At 41.9% G+C, this 21,296-nt stretch overlaps 1 protein-coding gene across 7 annotated transcripts in view; it reads left to right on the forward strand.

Moving 5' to 3' along the window:
• Window positions 1-21,296, forward strand: part of cax1 (cation/H+ exchanger protein 1) — a 62,685-nt gene that overhangs the window by 35,323 nt on the left and 6,066 nt on the right. For all 7 annotated transcript variants that reach the window (XM_072562851.1, XM_072562852.1, XM_072562853.1 and 4 more), the window contains 6 exons: window positions 8,845-9,028; window positions 9,396-9,495; window positions 11,019-11,137; window positions 14,292-14,323; window positions 15,348-15,460; window positions 16,961-17,109. In XM_072562851.1, the coding sequence (XP_072418952.1) occupies window positions 8,845-9,028; window positions 9,396-9,495; window positions 11,019-11,137; window positions 14,292-14,323; window positions 15,348-15,460; window positions 16,961-17,109 (697 nt within the window). The remainder of the gene's footprint in view (window positions 1-8,844; window positions 9,029-9,395; window positions 9,496-11,018; window positions 11,138-14,291; window positions 14,324-15,347; window positions 15,461-16,960; window positions 17,110-21,296) is intronic.

The following is a 21,296-nucleotide window of genomic DNA, read 5'->3' on the forward strand; positions in this document are numbered from 1 at the left end:
AACCTCTTCAAGTTTCACAACGTCTTTCTGATAGGAACGAGACCAGAACTGCACGCAATATTCCAACAGTGGCCTAACCAATGTCCTGTACAGCCGCAACATAACCTCCCAACTCCTGTACTCAATACTCTGGCCAATAAAGGAAAGCATACCAAACACCGCCTTCACTATCCTATCTACCTGCGACTCCACTTTCAAGAGCTATGAACCTGTACTCCAAGGTCTCTTTGTTCACCAACATTCCCGAGGACCTTCCCATTAAGTGTATAAGTCCTGCTAAGATTTGTTTTCCCAAAATGCAGAACTTCACATTTATCTGAATTAAACTCCATCTGCCTCTTCTCAGCCCATTGGCCTATCTGGTCCAGATCCTGTTGTAATCTGAGGTAACCTTCTTTGCTGTCCACTACACCTCCAATTTTGGTGTCATCTGCAAACTTACTAACTATACCTCTTATGCTCGCATCCAAATCACTTACATAAATGACAAAAAGTAGAGGACCCAGCAACTATCTGGTCACAGGCCTCCAATGTGGAAAAACAACCCTCCACCACCACCACCCTCTGTCTTCTACCTTTTGAGCCAGTTCTGTATCCAAATGGCTAGTTCTCCCTGTATTCCATGAGATCTAACCTTGCTAATCAATCTCCCATGGGGAACCTTGTCGAATGCCTTACTGAAGTCCATATAGATCACATCTACTACTCTGCCCTCATTGATCTTCTTTGTTACTTCAAAAAACTCAATCAAGTTTGTGAGACATGATAGCCATGTTGACTATCTCTAGTCAGTCCTTGTCTTTCCAAATAAATGTACATCCTGTCCCTCCAGATTCCCTCCAACAACTTGCCCACCAAATATACCACTGAGGTCAGGCTCACTGGTCTATAGTTCCCTGGCTTGTCTTTACTGCCCTTTTTTTTTAGATATTTTTATTGAAAATTTTAACATGTTTTAACAAGTTTACAAAAGAAAACTTAAAAAAAAGACCCAAGTATAAACATTGATATACAGTTAAATATTAAATAAATGATAATCAAAATCTATCAAACAAGAAAACAAATACCAAGGGAAAAAAAGACAAAACTCAACTAACTACTCATGTAACTTACAACTAACCAGAGTGTATCATTAAAATTCTTACATTATTCAAGAGAGAAAATAAAATCCAGTGGATAACGCGTAAATTGAGCGGTGATATACATGCTTGGAATGTGTTAACATCAGATCACAACAAAACCCGTATTTATCCAAAACGTCCCGAGCATATAAAATTCACAAAAATAAAAGCTCTTTAGTACATTCAGATCAATATAATAAAAAACCTATTTCTAAATAGTTAAAGTATAAAACGTGTTTTAAATGGAGATCTTCCCCCTTATTCCCAGGGGGCATCACTTCCTTTCCAAAAAACCCATCATAACCTCTCCCAACCAGTGCTCCACCCTTGACCCAGGCACCCCACGATGGGATAAGGAAAATTCAAGTATACTACTGAAGTAGAAATCAGTGATACCGTATCTCTTTTTTCCCCCACCTTCCCTTCACCATTTTCCCCCCCCATCTACATTATTTAGGGTACGGGGTCTAGTTAAAGGTGGGGGGGGGGGGGGGGGGGGGGCGTGGAGAAAGGAAATCGCTAAGTAAAGGATGAATAAATAAACCCTCCTTCCCACCCCCCAGGAGATTAATATTAAACAGTAAGATAATGAAAGGAAGAAAAAGGGGGGTAAACTGGGGTGGGAGTAGGGCAAAACAACATCAATTAACTCTTATTTGTCTGAGAGTCCAAAAGTTCCTTGACTTTCTCCGGTGACCCTTCATAGCTAAAGCGTAATATAGCTGGGTAGCGCAAGGATTTTTGAATGTTTAAATCCCTTAAACACTACTTTGCTTCATCAAACGCCTTCCCCTCTCAGACCAAAGCTGGGGAAAAGTCCTGAAATAACATAATCTTGGATCCTTTATAAGTCCTGACTTTGGGATCTTTCCGAAGATTTCTGGAGGCTTCCAAGAGCATCTGCCTCACCTTATAGCTCTGTAGCCGGAACAGGACCGGGCGGGGGCGCTGGTTCGAGCCGGGCCCGCGTATTGTGACCCGGTAGGCCCATTCTACCCTTACCTGGCCTGATCCAACCTTTCGGATTCAATAACTACGGAAGCCACTGTTCAAGGAACCTTTGTAAGCTGGCCTCCTTCTTCCCGTTTGGGAAGGCCCAGCAAACGAATATTTTTTCGACAACCTCGCTTCTCGATGTCGTCAATGTGGTTCTCTAAGGTCCGGACTTGCTGCTCGAGAGTCTGGACCTGATCCACGGCCGATTCTGCAATGGCCTCGGAGGTCGCAGCCTTTAGCTCCGCCCCTCTGACTCTGCATTCAATTTCTTCGATGTCTCGGCCGTGCTTTTGTAGCGCGGCCAAGAATGCATTCCACTGACTTCAGGACTCTTCAACGAAAGCATCGATTTTCGCATCAAGTTTGGAGATTATTTCCGCGAGGCTTGCCACCATAGGTAAGTCTCCCAGGGCAGCTGCGGATGCCTCTGCTGCAGCTGTGGGGGGAGGGGCTCTTCTTGCTGAGAACTGCTGGCTCCTTTCTCCCAGTCATTTTTACAGGAGACTGAACTGTATAAATTTAGTACTAAACCACTATTCTATTAAGTAAAAGCTATTTTTAATTGATTTTGGTGGGTGTGGTGGGGGAGGGTGACCCACTTTGCCTAGGTCTTGGGAGGAGCACTATAGACTCAGACTTGCTGAGTTGCCGCCATCTTGGATCCCCTACTGCCCTTCTTAAACAGTGGCATCACATTTGCCAACCTCCAGTCTTCTGGCACCTCACCTGTGACTATCGATGATACAAATATCTCAGCAAGAGGCCCAGCAATCACTTCTCTAGCTTCCTACAGAGTTCTAGGATACATCTGATCAGGTCCTGGGGATTTATCCACCTTTATCCGTTTCAAGACATCCAGCACTTCCTCGTCTGTAATCTGGACATTTTGCAAGATGTCGCCATCTATTTCCCTACAGTCTATATCTTCCATATCCTTTGCCACAGTCAATACTGATGCAAAATATTCCCTTAGTATCTCCCCCATTTTCTGTGGCTCCACACAAAGGCTGCCTTGCTCATCTTTGAGGGGTCCTATTCTCTCCCTAGTTACCCTTTTTTGTCCTTAATATATTTCTAAAAACTCTTGATTCTCCATAATTCTATTTGCCAAAGCTATCTCATGTCCCCTTTTTTGCCATCCTGATTTCCCTTTTTAAGTATACGCCTACTTCCTTTATACTCTTCTAAGGGTTCACTCGAATCTATACTGTCTATACCTGACATATGCTTCCTTCTTTATCTTAACCAAACCCTCAATTTCTTTAGTCATCCAGCATTCCCGATACCTACCAGCCTTCCCTTTTCACCCTGACAGGAATATATTTTCTCTGGATTCTTGTTATCTCATTTCTGAAGGCTTCCCATTTTCCAGCCGTCCCTTTACCTGCGAACATCTGCCTCCAATCAGCTTTTGAAAGTTCTTGCTTAATACCGTCAAAATTGGCCTTTCTCCAATTTAGAACTTCAACTTTTAGATCTGTTCTATCCTTTTCCATCACTATTTTAAAACGAATAGAATTATGGTCGCTGGCCCCAAAATGCTCCCCCACTGACATCTCAGTCACCTGCCCTGTCTTATTTCCCTAGAGTAGGTCAAGTTTTGCACCTTCTCTAGTAGGTACATCCACATACTGAATCAGAAAATTCTTGTACGCACTTAAGAAATTCCTCTCCATCTAAACCTTTAACACTATGGCAGTCCCAGCCTGTGTTTGGAAAGTTAAAATCCCCTACCATAACCACCCTACTATTCTTACAATAGCTGAGATCTCCTTGCAAGTTTGTTTCTCAATTTCCCTCTTATTAGGGGATCTAAATACAATCCTAATAAGGTGATCATCCCTTTCTTATTTCTCAGTTCCACCCAAATAACTTCCCTGGATGTATTTCCAGGAATATCTCCTTCACAGCTGTAATGCTATCCCTTATCAAAAATGCCACTCCCCCTCCTCTCTTGCCTCTCTTTCTATCTTTGTTGTAGCATTTGTATCCTGGAACACTTAAGCTGCCAGTCCTGCCCATCCCTGAGCCATGTTTCTGTAATTGCTAGGATCTCCCAGTTCCATGTTCCTAACCATGCATTGAGTTCATTTGCCTTCCCTGTTAGGTCCCTTGCATTGAAATAATGTTGACTTCGTTTTTCCACTTCTTTTGCTATGTATTGCTCATTTATGCAGTGAGACCTGTTGGAAGTTCTGGAGGTTACATAGAATTTACAACACAGAAGCTGGTTATTTGCTCTAAATGTCCATCCTGTTGGGTTCCGCTGAGCCTATGTTGGTTCACCGCTCCTGCCTTCATGTTCATCCTTTTTTTTTTCACTTTTTTTTTCTTTTCTCTGGTACAAGAGCCCAGATGGTTCAGCCTTTTTCTGATGGATCTCATGTTGCTGTTCTGGTGTCATTCTTGTAAATCTGTCCTCTGCATCTGTTCTAGCATTTTGTTTCATTACTTAAAGAGCAGAGTAGATCACAGTTGGATAGAATTCTATCCGATAGACTTTTCACAAAAGCACTATCGGTGACATTTCCATAATACCGTGAATACAAACTAGTCTAGGTTTTTGTGCCTGTTCCACTATTTCAATCTTGGCTGATTGTGCCCTTAGCTTGCTCTCTTCCTGCCTGCCTCATGTATCCCTTGACTCCCTTTTGTCAATCAGAAGTCTAACTCTGCCTTGACTCTAATTAGATTTCAGTCTTTGCTGTTTTGCTGAGGAAAAGAACTTCAGAGATTAACAGTGCTAAAGAAATCCTTCTTCGTCTGCCTCTTAAATTAATCACCCCTTTATCAACAAAATCACCTCTTGGTTTCCGATCTCTCCACGAGAAGAAACATCCTGTCAGCAACAACCCATCAAATCCCTTCAATCTTATCCAATAGGATTGAGTCCTGTTCTGAATGTCTAAACGTAACTTTTCCTCCATTTGCTGACTGTCTTGTGGGGGGGAGGGGGGGGGGGGGGAAAACTAAAGCCTTCTCTGAACTACCTCCATGCAAGTAAACCTTTTTTAAAAGGAGGCTAAAAGTGTGCTGTAATCTTGGTGGTCTCACCAATGCCTCAGTACAGTCGTAGCAAGACCTCCTTGCTTATAACAATCTCCTTTCCAAGCAAGGTTTGCATTCCATTTGCCTTTCTAATTATTTGGTGTGCTGACTTTGACTCATTGGTAAGGGCGTCCTTGTACATCAGTAATGTTGCATTCTGCAGTCTGTTTAAATTTTGTTGCTCTTTTCTATTCTTCCTACCAAAGTAGTATGGGTTTGTGGCCAAATGATAGCCTCTTTTTATTCAGCTCCCTCAAGTAGCACAGGTTCGACGTGGCAATAGAATCTTGAAATACGGTTCTTACAACAGTCCCTTCTTATACGCAGTTCTTGTATTTTAAAATTCCATTACTATGGTGTTACACTGTATACTATAGATAAAACAAAGGTTTGAGGGGTTTCTGCCCTGGGAGATGGGTTAAAATATGCTAAGTGCTGCTGCTTCTCCTCAAGGGAGTAGCTGTTTGGTCTGCTTGCAGAGAGGTGTTAGTCCTCTTTGTCTTAAGTTAGAGCATACAAGTCGTATATTCTTTACTCGAATTTACTAAGCTAGAAATTGTACCTGTACTTAAAAGAATAAAGGATATTAAACTGATTATTGCAGCTGATTTGAGATTTGCTTATAATTTAGTGAGTTTCAATTCATTCATGCAATTTCATATAAGCACTGTCTTGACCGTTTCTTTTAACTGGACTGCTGTCCCTTATGTTATTTAACAAATACGTACTAATTGGGGAAAATGTTTAGTGTTCTGTAATCTATTCAAGTCCAAGACAGTTGGTAAGGATTGATTAATATAATTTTTTTTGTGGAGATGTGAGGATGTTCTGTACGCTATACCTATTCAGAGGTAAATAGGCCTAAATACTGCTTGTAGTAACGGCTGATAAGAATTGAAAGTGTGAAAAAGCAGTAATGGTTGAAAGGGTGGTTTTAATTAGAAAGGATTGTTTTAATTTTATCTATCTTGTAATAAAATATACTACACAACTGCAGTTTTATGAATGAATAAAACCATATTGTAATAAATAATAGGTTAGTAAAGGGTTATGAATGAACATGAACCTGAATTAGTGAATGTAGGAGCTGGTGAGTTAAGATAACTTAATATGCGATCTGCCACTGAGATTCCATCATTCTACACTATAGCCCATTAGCCTGTTTTTTTTTATATTTTAATTTTTTGTTTTTGTTCATTTAACATGCCTAACTATCCCCTTATAGACTGTTCTTACAACTTGTTTTCTTATTTACCTTCATGTGAAATTTGGCTACAGAACATTCAATAGACAATAGATGCAGGAGTAGGCCATTCAGCCCTTCGAGCCTGCACCGCCATTCAATATGATCATGGCTGATCATTCCCAATCAGTATCCTGTTCCAGCCTTATCTCCATAACCCTTGACTCCACTATCTTTAAGAGCTCTATCCAATTCTTTCTTAAATGAATCCAGAGACTGGGCCCAAAGCATTCCACACAGCCACACTCTCTGGGTGAAGTAGTTTCTCCTCATCGCTGTCCTAAATGGTCTACCCCGTATTTTTAAGTTGTGTCCTCTGGTTCGGCACTCCCCCATCAGCGGAAATATGTTTCCTCCTGCCAGAGTGTCCAATCCTTTCATAATCCTATACGTTTCAATCAGATCCCCTCTCAGTCTTCTAAACTCAAGGGTATACAAGCCCAGTCGCTTCAGTCTTTCCGTGTAAAGCAATCCTGCCATTCCAGGAATTGACCTCGTGAACCTACGCTGCACTCCCTCAATAGCCAGAATGTCTTTCCTCAAATTTGGAGACCAGAACTGTACACAGTACTCCAGGTGTGGTCTCACCAGGGCCCTGTACAGCTGCAGAAGCACCTCTTTGCTTCTATACTCAATTCCTCTTGTTATGAAGGCCAGCATGCTATTAGCCTTCTTCACGACCTGCTGTACCTGCATGCTTGCCTTCATTGACTGGTGGACAAGAACACCCAGATCTCTCTGAACAGCCCCTTTACCTAATTTGATACCATTGAAGTAGTAATCTGCCTTCCTGTTCTTGCCACCAAAGTGGATAACCAGACATTTATCCACATTAAACTGCATCTGCCCACTCACCTAACTTGTCCAGGTCACCCTGTAATCTCCTAACATCCTCATCACATTTCACCCTACCACCCAGCTTTGTATCATCAGCAAATTTGCTGATGTTATTGCTGATACCATCTTCTATATCATTTACATATATTGTAAAAAGCTGCGGTCCCAGCACGGATCCCTGTGGTACCCCACTGGTCACTGCCTGCCATTCCGAAATGGAACCGTTAATCACTACCCTTTGTTTCCTATTAGCCAACCAATTCTCTATCCAATCTAGTACTTTGCCCCCAATACCGTGCGCCCTAATTTTACTCACTAACCTCTTGTGTGGGACTTTATCAAAAGCTTTCTGAAAGTCCAGGTACACTACATCCACTGGATCTCCCTCGTCCATCTTCCGAGTTACATCCTCAAAAAATTCAAGAAGATTAGTCAAGCATGATTTCCCCTTCATAAATCCATGCTGACTCTGTCCTATCCTGTTACTATTATCCAGATGTGCCGTAATTTCATCCTTTATAATAGACTCCAGCATCTTTCCCACCACTGAGGTCAGACTAACTGGTCTATAATTTCCTGCTTTCTCCTGCCCACCCTTCTTAAAAAGTGGCACAACATTAGCCGCCCTCCAATCCTCAGGAACCGACCCCGATTCTATTGAACTCTGGAAAATAATCACCAGCGCATCCACGATTTCCCGAGCCACCTCCTTCAGTACCCTGGGATGCAGGCCATCAGGTCCCGGAGACTTATCAACCTTCAGACCCAACAGTCTCTCCAACACCAAATCCTGGCAAATATAAATTCCCTTAAGTTCAGGTCCTTCAGCCACTGTTACCTCAGGGAGATTGCTTGTGTCTTCCCCAGTGAACACAGATCTGAAGTACCCATTTAATTCCTCTGCCATTTCTTTGTTCCCAGTAATATATTCCCCTGTTTCTGTCTTCAAGGGCCCAATTTTTGTCCTAACCATTTTTTTGCCTTGGACATACCTAAAAAAGCTTTTATTATACATAAGTTAATGTATATTAAGTATTTGAGTTGAGCACTGATCTATGATATTCCTCATTTGGCAAATTGTAATTTTAATGACCAGTTTTATCCTGGTTTTGTTTCTGGTTTCATTAGTGTGGCGAGAGAGAATTGACTATCCACTCCGATACCATGAGCTTTTGTGAAATAACCTTTTTGTGTGATATTTAATTTCATTTGTTTTCCTTTGGAAATCCGAATGCACTAGATCTACTGTTTCTCTTTCTTTTTCTCTCTGCTTGTATCTTCAAGGAAATATAATTTGTCATTATATTAACACTCTTTTTCATAAAGCCATGTTGACTCTGGATTATAATTTTCTAAATGTCCTATTATTAGCTGTGTAACAATGGATTCTACAGTTTTTGTTCATAACTTTCCTAGCTATGTCATGTCATCACTGTTGTACCTCCCAGATCTCTATAATGCAAACAAACACTGAATCATTTTTTTGTAATTTTATGTACAGTAACCAGCTCTGCCTTAAGTAGGCAGAAAGGTTTTGGTCATTTTTCTATTCAAAATTTTCTAGCGTATGTACTAATTTAAAAAATGTTCTGTTTTTAGTATTTCAGCTCAGAGTAACTTTGCAGTTGGTGCAGTGGTAAATGCTACATTTGGTTCAATCACTGAGTTAACCTTCTACATAACTGCTCTGATCAAAGGCAGCCATAAAGGAAACAAATGCTATGAAGAAGTTGTGAAAAGTGCTCTGACTGGAACCTTGTTAGGATGTGTCCTCTTTATCCCGGTAAGTTGTCATTTTGGCAACTCCCTCAGAGTGGGCCAGAATTTCTCCCTGCTGTGTCACTCCAAATGCATTTGTAAGTGCAAAACACCTTCCTCTGTACTGCACAGGAGTTTCAGCTTGTGTCCTTTTTTGGTTGTGCTCAAGACCATAATGAGACTTGATTGTGGAGCTTGAGACTTTAAAGTATATCAACACTGTACTTGAAGTAGATATTTGGAATGTGGACTGAATAATTCTTCAAACAGTGGGGAGTTTTTTGCACCTGCCCAGTTTAAAAATAAAGTCTAGAAATGATAGTTTTGTCAATCCATATTTTTGTGGCCCAGTTTATCAAAATCAGAAATTAATGAACTGTTTTGTCAACTAGGGTATATCCATGGTGATTGGAGGATGCAAGCATCAGGAACAGAGGTTCAATAGCCGGTCAGCTGGTGTTAGTTCAGCATTGTTGTTCATATCAGTGGGAGGTAGGTGATGAGGGACAAATGCCAAATGTTCTATGTTTGTATTTCAGGATATAAACCCTGCAACAGCCTCACTATTTCTGTTCAGCAATGCATTTCTGAAATGACCCCTTTTCAACATTCAGGGCCCAATCTGTCATTCTCTAGCCATATCAACATAATGGATATAGATCAGTCTTATTTCTATTTGTGCTATATGATTTTGGATTCAGATCTTTCTAGTTTGCCTTCCTTTTGTGAGTGAATTTTATCATCACCTCATCTATTTCTGTTAATTTAGTATTCCCTCTAGCCCTTCCTGTCACAGTCATTTCCTATGTTAATACCGTTCTCTTGCCTTGTCTGTAACTGTTGTTTTGACCACATTTTTCCCCTTATTTGGTCCCTTGCCTTTTTTGTTTGTTTTGGGTTTAAAATTCCTTGACGACTTCTTCATTAATGGCTTATTATAATACTGCAGCATCAGATGCTGTACATCCCCATGCCAAGACTACAGTCCCCACTTCCCTATTACTAATGCCAGTACCCCATGAACCAAAACCCACTTCTACTTCACCAGTCTTTCAACCGTGCATTCATTTCTCTAACCTATTTGCATGTGGTTCATGTAATAATCTGAACTTCTGCTTAATTTAATGCTCAGCTTTGCATACTGATTATGCAGAACCTCTTTACCCTGCCTATGTTGTTGGTATAAATATGGCCACAATTACTGGCTATCCTCGTCACATTGCAAGTTCGTTGTCTACCAAGTACAGTACATCTGTCAGAGCCAATATGTCCATTTGGATTCTTGTTCTTTGCAATGAAATGTCAATCCATCCTGCTGTAGTGTCCCCTACTACCACTACATTCACTTGTTTCACACTCTGATTAGTTGCCCTGCAACCTCTTTTAATCTGAGCAAGCTGAAAACTGTCCAAACCTGTTAGACAATTTTTAAGGCTCTGCTCTCCTGCCCTTTGGGTTTCTTTCCCTGCCTAAGCTGTCGCCATATGCTCCTGTCTTTCAACACTGATCAAACCAGAAGATCCTATATTAGAGGATGTGATTGCTTCCTGGTATGAAACATGCAAGTAACTTTTCCCCCTTCCTACTCCCTCCAACATCTGCAGCACAGTGCCCTAGCTGTTTCTGAGCTGTCAGCACGTGCATAAATGTTTGTTCAGGGTCACACTGGCATCCAGAAACCCCTGTGTTCCAGCTGTGACTAATCACCTTCCCTGTCATCTTGGTGTGTTTTCAATTAATACTCAATAAAAATCAGAAATAACTCTTTAGGTTTGCCACTAACTTTAAACTTTGAATAGAATAAACTCGAGCTGCTATCTGGATACTCTCTCCGATTTAGCTAGCTTCCCCTGTAGAGGAGTAAGAACTGATCTCCACAGGGTAGGAAAGTTAGAGGAAGCAAAAGAGCACCTACTTCTCAAAATCTCAAATCTCTCACCAATCTGTGCTGCTGTTCAGTCTCACCCAATAGATTTTCAAGTTTGCAGATCTGCTTTGTTCCTTTTTTCTTGTAGGTGTGTTTGCACCAACACTCTTTGCCAAAGCCTATGGAAGTCTAATATGTCAAGGTTGCACCAACTCAACACAGAATGGATCTGGTCCCTTTGAGTGCAGTGACTGTCATTTCAGTGGGGTATGGACCAACTTTTTTTAATCAAAGCTTCACTTGAAACTTGTTAACATTCAGCAAATGAGCTGAACCATACAAACCATCAAGAGGAGTCAAAGATGGCACTAGAAAAACAGCAGGTCAGGCAGCATGCGAGAAGCAGGAGAGTTGACATTTTAGGCACAAGACCTTCATCAGGAATGTGATGGGGAAGGGGGATGAGTGGTAGGTGGCGGGGAAGATGGACAGGACAAGAGGGCAGTGCTGAGTTGGAGGGTTGGATCTGGGATGAGGTGGGGGAGGGGAGACTTGGAAGCTAATGAAGTCTGTTGATACCGTGTGGTTAAAGGGTGCCAAGGTGGAAGAGGAGGCATTGGTGGATGGTTTTGATTTGATGGAGGAGAGCCAAGACTGGCTTGTTCTTGGCAGACTGTGAGGGGGAATTGAAGTGGTTGGCCACAGGGCCATGGGGTTAGTGAGCGTGTTGCAGGAATGTTCCCTGAAGCAACCATCCAGAATCCAAGTGCAATCCCTGGCCCAGTTGTTCTGGTTATCATTTTGAGGTGCAGTAAAAGCTAGGATCTCTTGTTTCTGGTTTTTGATCCATTAACTGTGCTAGTTAGATGGTGTCTCAGCTGAGCCTGCCTAGGTTGCCATAATATTGTAATAAATATTGTAATTTTACCAACCTCCTCCACTTCCTCTGGCAGCTCACTTCCATACCCACACCACCCTGTGCATGAAAGAATTGCCCTTTTTAGGTCCCTTTTCAAATCTTTCCCCTTGCACTTGAAACCTATGCCCTCTAGTTCTGGACTCCCTCACTCTATCCATGCCCCTCATGACCTTTATAAGCCTGTATAAGGTCACCCCTCAACCTCTGACACTCCAGGGAAAACAGCCCCAGCCTATTCAGCCTCCCCCTTTAGCTCAAACCTTCCAACCCTGGCAACATCCTTGTCTTTTTCTGAACCCTTTCAAGTTTCACAGCATCCTCCTGATAGGGAGACCAGATTTGCAGAAATGATCCTGACCAGTCAGTGTCACTAAATGGGTGCACTAAATATTGCTCCTGGGTGCTGACTGTGTTGAAATACAGTATTCTATATTTTACTTTTCCATATTGGAATGTGGGCATCACTAACTGGGCGAGCAATTCTTACCCTTCCCCAGTTGGCCTTGAAGGTAGTGGTGAGCTGCTGCATTCTGTGCTGGAAGTACATCAGCAATACCATTAATCAGGGAATTCCAGGAGTTTGATCCAGTTACTATGAAAAAAAAAAGCAATATATTTCCAAGTCAGCATGGTGAATAGCTTAAGAGGGTAAATTTTGCAGGTGGTAGTGATCCAGGTATCTGCTGCCCTTGTCCTTCCAGCTAGTACTGGTCGTATGTTTCGGAGATGATGTCTTAGGGTCATGGGTGAATTTCTGCAGTGAATCTTAGATTGTACACATTGCTGTGACTGAAGGGAGTGGATGTGATGCCAATTAAACGGGCTGCTTTATCCTGGATACGTCAAGCTGCTTGTGATGTTTGGAGCTGCACTCATCCAGGCAAGTGGGGAATGTTCCATCACTCTGACTTGTCACTTTTTTTGGTCAAGCTTTGCAGAGCAAGGAAGTGAGTTACTCATCACAGGGTTCAGAGACTCTGATCTGCTCTCATAGCAGCCATGTTCATATAGCTGCTGGCTTTGTAATGATCTGTGTGTGACATGCGCAAGCTATTTTAACTCTGATTGGAGTTTGTTAAAGCCCCAATGGGATGAGATGTAGCTACAAGAAACTTTAAGTTGTGGTAATGTCGATTTGGGAAATTTTAATAACTGCATTGTGTAATCTGAGTCAATTTAAGTTGGTGAAGAATGCGTGAAGAAAATAGGATTGCATTTTTTTAATATAGCACCTTTTTATGACCCCTGTTCCAAACTACTTTGATTTGTCATTCTTGAAATGTTGAAAATGCTACAGCTTATCTACATGCAGCAAGAATGGTGGTAAAATGTCCAGATGATCGATTTGTAACAACGTTTTAAGGTGGCAAAAAGGTCTCTAATTTCTACTTCAAATAGATTTTTTATTAAAAATGCTTCAGCTATCACTGGGTCTTTCACATCGTCTAGTGGGGAAGATGGGATTTTTTTTTAACCTTTTCATCCCTAAGATCTTTCTCATTCATGTGATGTGGATGGCACAGCCTGCAATTATTGGCCACCAGTAGTTACCCTGGAGAATCTCCTAGTTCCTCAACATTGCACTGGAATACTTTACAGGTTCTAGACTCAAGTTGGACTTAAGTCCAGATGGGGCAGCACGGTGACACAGTAGGTAGCATGGTTGCCTCAGTTTTGCAGAGCAAGGATCTGGGATTAATTCCAGCCTTCAACAGTCTTCCTGTGAAGAGTTTGCATGTTCTCCCATGTTTCTTTGGGTTTCCTATGGGTGCTGCAGTTTTCTCCCATAACGGTGTGCAAGTTGGGTGGACTGGCCATGCAAAATTTCCCCAATGTCCAGGGGTGTGAAGGGTGAGTGAACGGTAAAGGTGGGATGCTCTTTGGAGGGTTGGTGCAGACTCAGTGGGCCAAATGGCCTCCCTCTGCGCTGTAGGGATTCGATGAACCTGACTCCCAGGCAGGAATGGAGCTGCAGCTGATGCCTTGTGGTGAGGTCCAGGACTGGATAAGAAGTTCCTTTTGTTTTAAATCTCTACGCACTCCATTGAACCTTTTTTTAAGATGTGAAAGAAACTACTTCATGAGAGAGATAACAAAAATTCAATTAATTACTCGGACTGTGAAGTTAAATGGTATTGATACAGCTTGTCTTTGGGACCCCACTTCCAAATTTTTTATTTTATTGTTATTTGGATATGTTTTTGTATGAGGAGCATATATCTTCCTTTTTCATTGGATATTCCATGCAACTTTGAGAAACAAAGCCAGGATGAGCTTCCATGATTGTAGAAAGTGCCTTCCAGCTCAGATAATGGGGGCTAGGATTTTGTTGCAGTCCAGTGCTGCAAGAACAAAGTCCAATCAGTAGGTGAATTGAGTCTGTCCTTTTTTTTTGTTCTTGTTTCAATATAGCTGTGTTAAAGTGGAATTGAAAGTCTTGCATCCTTGCTGATTTTAATATTATTTCTCCACCTGCCCTTTCTTATTTTCCTCCTTTTTCAGCTGCAGAATGCCTTGTTTCACAGTCATGTCCAGTAAGTACATGTGTTCAGTAACACTTTGGGGTCTTGTTCACTCCTATCTGGTACAGTCGGGTGGTGGGAGGAACCATGTGCTGAATGAATACTCTTTGTAAGTTGACCGTTGTTAGTTTGCAAATGGAAATTGGATGAGGGAGTGCAGAAATTAAGTGAATTTTAAATGCAGAGCGAGCAAGTTGTCATAATCATGATGTAAAAGACTTACAATAAGGTGACCAGGGTGGGATTTGCTACAACTTTTGTTTTGTATAAATTGTCACCAAAGCGTCACCTGCGATCATACTACTGTGGAAGAGCAGAGGGATCTTGGTGTCCATGTACACAGATCTCTGAAAGTTGCCACCCAGGTAAATAGTGCAGTGAAGAAGGCATATGGCGTACTGGCTTTTATTGGTAGAGGAATTGAGTTCCGGAGTCCTGAGGTCATGCTGCAGTTGTATAAGACTCTGGTGCGGCCGCATCTGGAATATTGTGTGCAGTTTTGGTCGCCATACTATAGGAAGGATGTGGAGGCACTGGAACGGGTGCAGAGGAAGTTTACCAGGATGTTGCCTGGTATGGTAGGAAGATCCTATGAGGAAAGGCTGAGGCACTTGGGGTTGTTTTCATTGGAGAAAAGAAGGTTTAGGGGTGATTTGATAGAGGTGTACAAGATGATTAGGGGGTTAGATAGGGTTGACAGTGAGAACCTTTTTCCACGTATGGAGTCAGCTATTATGAGGGGGCATAGCTTTAAATTAAGGGGGGGTAGATATCGGACTGATGTTAGGGGTAGGTTCTTCACTCAGCGAGTCGTAAGTTCATGGAATGCCCTGCCAGTAGCAGTAGTGGACTCTCCCTCTTTATGGGTATTTAAGCGGGCATTGGATAGGTATATGGAGGATAGTGGGTTAGTGTAGGTTAGGTGGGCTTTGATCGGCGCAACATCGAGGGCCGAAGGGCCTGTACTGCGCTGTTATGTTCTATGTTCTATGTTCTACTTGTAACCCTGAACAATATTTCCTTATCCCTCCTGCAGGCCCCTTATCTACACTGTCTCGATACTTCTGCCTGCATCGTATGTGATTGGTCTTGTCTTTGCACTGAAAACTCACAACCACATCTATGATATTCACATTAGTGACCGCCATCGTAAGTGAAACTTCTCCTGACCCCCTCAGTTGCTTGATTTTTTAAAAAGGTAACATGTTATAACATGGAGAAAGCATCCCTATGCTACCACATTACCAACCACCCGAGAACTTGCTTGGGATAGGTAATTAGATGTTTAAATTGTAACTTTTTTTTAATTTTTGCCCCTGCAGTGGACTGAGTGAGATTTGGGAAGATGTCACCTTCCAAGTGTCCCATATGACTTGTTATTTCAAATAGAAGAGAATGAGTTCAAAATAAATTCTCAAAAAAATGTGAAGTTGTTATTCTTCAAATAGATTGTTTATCTGCATTTTTAAAAAATCTCTCTCCCAAACTACCTTTCATAATCCCACAAATTCAAATTGTCTTTATTCCTTCACTGAGTTCTGGAACACTTCCAAAGAGCACTGGGTGTCTCTGCATTACAAAATTGTAGCAGTTCAAGACGACCACATCACCATCTTCTCCAGGTCAATTAGGATTGAGTCATGAATGCTGGCCTATTCAGTGAAGCCCATAACTGCATGACCAAAAGAATGTTAAATGTACATATTTAAACATGGTGAGGGTTCTGCCTGTACCACCCTGCAGACAAAATACTTTCCCCTGGAGTTCCTTCTAAGTCACTCTACAATCTGTTTTAAGTCCATAGATTATGAAACTCCTTAACCAAGGGCAATAGAGCAGATTGAAACATCTTATCTAGACTCAGTTTATACAGTTAATTAGGTTTCCCTTTGGTAGCATCTGTTCCCAAAAAACCCACCTTGTCCAATATTTCTACACCAATAGAATTCTCAAGTCCAAGCCAGGCCCTCATTCTGTGCTCTCTCTAGTGCAGTCACATTTGCTGTAATTTAGTGACAAAACTGACTGCTGTATTTTAGGCTCTAACCTACCCTGTTTGTATACTGTTCCATTCTCTCACTGCAGAAACCATTTCCTGGCACTGATAATTCAGAGCCAAAGGGTCTTTTCCCAATCTCTATTTCCAACAAAAGCTGATTCCTGGGCCATCTTGGCTTCCCTCACACTCAAACCTGTTCTAAAACCAGTTGAGTGTTAATGTGGCAGGTACCATTGAACTGAAATTAAGGATTCCATTATAACTCCTGATATTCATTAGCAGACTTGAGCAATCTTGTTTACAGTTTGTCCCAATGGTGCAGTGTGGTTTTCTTTGTTTCCAGTAGAGCTCCAAGAACCCCTATAACTGTTGAACATCATCTTGGTATTTGCAAGAGGACTGATTGTTAAATGTCTCCTCGTTCACTTCAAAGAGCTTTGTTTCTATAGTCTAACTTGTGTTAAGTGCACTTCACATGGTTTTTCCATATTTATCTAGATATCTATTGAGTTTGACTCTTCTTGTTGTCATAGAATGGACAGAAGGGGACCATTGTGCAGAAACAGGCTTATTGATTTGTATTGAAGCAAATGAGATGAATTGGATAACAGTGGATGTTTTCAGTTGACTAAATTTTGATGTCTCTTCAGTTTCAGGACACAGCCACAATGTTGTCATTCACTGGTCACGATGGAGAGCTGTGGTACTGCTCGTTGTAGCTACTGTTTTCATGTCTGCCTGTGCAGAATTGGTGTCTGAGCACATTAACCCATTGCTGTCTAACTCTGCAATCTCATCAGTAAGTCACTGTATTGCTGTCTCCATGTTCTTTTCAATGAGTAGATAGCACTATTATTTCTTTTTTCACTTTTATGGATATTGTTGATGGGACAAGGTGAGGGCAAGTTTAGCCATATGCAACAGGAAGCCCCAGGTTGGCTCTGTTGCTGCTGTACAAAGTTTACCTGATGCAAACAATACTTTTGCATTGTCTTCTGGTTCATGTGGCTATCCCCATTTCAAACAAGTATGCTGTTTTGGAAAATATGTGGGGGTGATGAATTCTCAGGGGAATGTAGCACGAACAGTAAAGTTTCTGGTATTGAGACTGGCTCTATTGCAATGAGGGGTACGTCGAGTTCCAAGAGATCGATTTTGTGTTCGGGGATTATCTAATCCGAGGTACAGACAGACATTTCTGTAGCCAGCAGCGAAAAATCAGAATGGTGTTTTGCTTCCCTGGTGCCAGGATCAAGGATGTCTGAGGGTGCAGAATGCTCTCAAGAGGGGAGAGGGTCCTGCAGGAGGTATTTGTACACATTGGAACCAGCGACATAAGGAAAAGGTTGAGATTCTGAAGGGAGATTAGGGTTAGGCAGGAAGTTAAAAAGGAGGCTCTCAAAAGCAGTAATATCTGCGTTACTCCCAGCGCTGAGGTGGTTGAGGGCAGGAGGATAGAGCAGTCATGCATCCATCTGAGAAGCTGGTGTATGGGAGAAGGATTAGCACTTCTGGATCATTGGAATCTTTCTTTTTTTTTTTTGGGTAGAAGTAACCAGTACAAGGACTGATTTGCACCTAAATTGGAAGGGTTCTAATATACTGGCAGGAAAATTTCGAGAGCTGCTGGGGAGGATTTAAACTAGTAAGGTTGGGGGTTAGGACCCAGGGAGATAGTGAGGAAAGAGATCAATCTGAGACTGGTACAGCTGAGAACAGAGGTGAGTCAAACACAGGGCAGGCAGGGTCAAAGCAGAAAACAAGGTAGGAGTGATCAATTAAACTGCACTTCTTTCAATGCAAGGTAGATGAACTCCAGGCATGGTTAGGAACGTGGGACTGGGATATCCTAGCAATTACAGGAACACTGCTCAGGGATGGACAGGATTGCCAGCTTAATGTTCCAGGATACAAATGCTACAGGAAGGACAGAAAAGGAGGCAGAGGAGGGGGAGTGGCCTTTTTGATAAGGGATAGCATTACAGCTGTACTGAGGGAGGATATTCCCAAAAATACGTCCAAGCAAGTTGTTTGGGTAGAACTGAGAAGAAAGGGATGATCACCTTATTGAGATTGTACTATGGACCCCCTAATAGTCAGGAAATTGAGAAACAAATTTGTAACGAGATGTGTTATCTGGAAGAATATAATATGGAATTTTAACTTTCCAAATATGGGTTGGAACGGCCATAGTGTTAAGGGTTTAGACAGAGGAATTGAAGTGTGTACAAGAAAATTTTCTGATTTCAGTACGTGGATGTACCTACTACAGAAGGTGCAAAACTTGACCTACTCTTGAGAAATAAGGCAGGACAGGTGACTGAGGTAGAAGTGGGAGAGCACTTTGGGGCCAGCGACCACAATTCTATTCGTTTTAAAATAGTGATGGAAAAGGATAGACTGGATCTAAGAGTTGAAGTTCTAAATTGGAGGAAGGCTAGTTTTGACCGTATTAAGCAAGAACTTTCGAAAGCTGATTGGGGGCAGATGTTTGCAGGTAAAGGGACAGCTGGAAAATGGAAAGCCTTCAGAAATGAGAGAGTCCAGAGAAAGTATTTCCTATTTGGGAGAAAAAGGCTGGTAGGTATAGGGAATGCTGGAATTCTAAAGAAATTGAGGGTATGGTTAAGAAAAAGAAGGAAGCATATGTCAGATATAGACAGAATAGAGAGACTATCCTTTTAGAGTATAAAGGCAGTAGGAGTATACTGAAGAGGGAAATCAATAGGGCAAAACAGGAACATAGCTTTGGTAAATAGAGGAAAATCCAAAAGGATTTTAAAAAATACATTGAGGACAAAAGGGTAAGTAGGCAGAGAATAGGACCCCTCAAAGACCAGCAAGGTGGCCCTTGTGTGGGGCCTCCAGGAAATGGGGAGGGGAATACTAAACGAGTATTTTGCATCAGTATTTACTGTGGAAAAGGACAAGTAAGATAAAAAATATAGGGAGATAGATGGTGACATTTTGAAAAATGTCCATATTACAAAGGAGGTGGTGCTGGATGTCTTAATGCATAAAAGTGGATAACTCCCCAGGACCTGATCAGGTGTTACCCTGAACTCCGTGGGAAGCTAGGGAAGTGATTGCAGAGGCTCTTATTGCAATATTTGTGTCATCGATAGTCACAGGTGAGGTGCTGGAAGACTGGAGGTTGGCAAACGTAGAGCCACTGTTTAAGAAGGGTGGTAAGGACAAACCAGGGAACTATAGACCCAGTGAGCCTGATGTCAGCAGTGGGCAAATTGGGGGATGGGATGTACATGTATTTGGAAAATGCAAGGACTGATTAGGGATAGTCAGCATGGCTGTGTGTGGGGGAAATCCTGTGTCTCAAACTTGATTGTTACTCCTTCAAAAAACTCAGGATTGATGAGGGCAGAGCGGTAGATGTGATCTATGTGGCCTTCAGTAAGGCGTTTAACAAGATTCCCCATGGGAGACTGGTTAGCAAGGTTAGATTTCACAGAATACAGGGAGAATTAGCCATTTGGATACAGAACTGGCTCAAGGTAGAAGACAGAGGGTGTTGGAGGGTTGTTTTTCAGACTGGGGGCCTGTGACCAGCAGAGTGCCATAAGGATCAGTGATGGGTCCACTTCTTTTATATAAATGATTTGGATGTGAGCATAAGAGGTATAGTTAGTAAGTTTACAGATGACACCAAAATTGGAGGTGTAGTGGACAGCGAAGAAGGTTACCTCCGATTACAACAGGATCTTGATCAGATGGGCCAGTGGGCTGAGAAGTGGCAGATGGAGTGTTGCATATGAGATGTTGCATTTTTGGGAAAGCAAATCTTAGCAGGACCTATACACTTAATGGGAACATCCTGGAGAGTGTTGTTGAAAAAAGATCTTGGAGTGCAGGTTCATAGCTCCTTTAAAGTGGAGTCGCAGGTAGATGGGATCGTGAAGGAGGCATTTGGTATGCTTTCCTTTATTGGTCAGAGTATTGAGTACAGGAGTTGGGAGGTCAAGTTGTAGCTGTACAGGACATTGGTTAGGCTCCTGTTGGAATATTGCATGCAATGCTGGTCTCCTTCCTATTGGAAAGATGTTGTGAAACTTGAAAGGGTTCAGAAAAGATTTACAAGGATGTTGCCAGGGTTGGACATTTTGAGCTATAGGGAGAGATTAAATAGGCTGGGGTTGTTTTCCCTGGAGCGTCAGAGACTGAGGGGTGACCTTTTATAGAGGTTTATAAAATAATTAGGGGTATGGATAGGATAAATTGACAGTCTCTTCCCTGGGGTGTGGATTCCAGAGCTAGAATGCGTCAGTTTAGAGTGAGATGGGAAAGGTAAATAAGAGACCTAAGGGGCAACCTTTTTCATGCACAGGGTGGTACGTGTATGGAATGAGCTGCCAGAGGAAATGGTGGAGGCTGATACAATTGCAATATTTAAAAGGCATCTGGGTGGGTATATGAATAGGAAGAGTTTGGAGGGATATAGGCCAAGTGCTGCAGGTAGGACTAGATTGGGTTGGGATACCTGGTCAACATGGACAGATTGGACTGAATGGTCTGTTTCCATGCTGTACATCTGACTCTTAAGTGTGCATTATTTAATAAAAGGGATGTTGTTTGACTGGCCCATCACACTTGTCAGGTATCTTACTTAGTCTTTCAGTCACATTCTCCTCTTTAGTTGTATACAAATCTTTCACGTTTCATTTAATTCCCTCTATGAAAGTTGGTATTGAATCTGCTTTCACCATTTAGTGAAAGAGTACTAGTAAAAGGATTATTAGATTGGGGGAAAAGTTCAGTGAGGACGTGCCTGAATTTGGAACAGGCTAAGCTTTGGATTCCTTCTTGGAATGGCAAAATACATTAAACTATGACTGAATTGAAATTTAAGGAAAAAATCCTCTGTTCCTCCAAATTAAATAGAACTGAGTAGAATCTGCGCAATCATATGATGGAAAGCGAGTTTTGGAGTTATCTTCAAATGTTTTCTTGCAATGTTTTTGGGAGGAACGT

The sequence above is a fragment of the Chiloscyllium punctatum genome, chromosome 44 (genome assembly GCF_047496795.1).
Source record: "Chiloscyllium punctatum isolate Juve2018m chromosome 44, sChiPun1.3, whole genome shotgun sequence".
NCBI classification, from domain to species: Eukaryota; Metazoa; Chordata; class Chondrichthyes; order Orectolobiformes; family Hemiscylliidae; genus Chiloscyllium; species Chiloscyllium punctatum.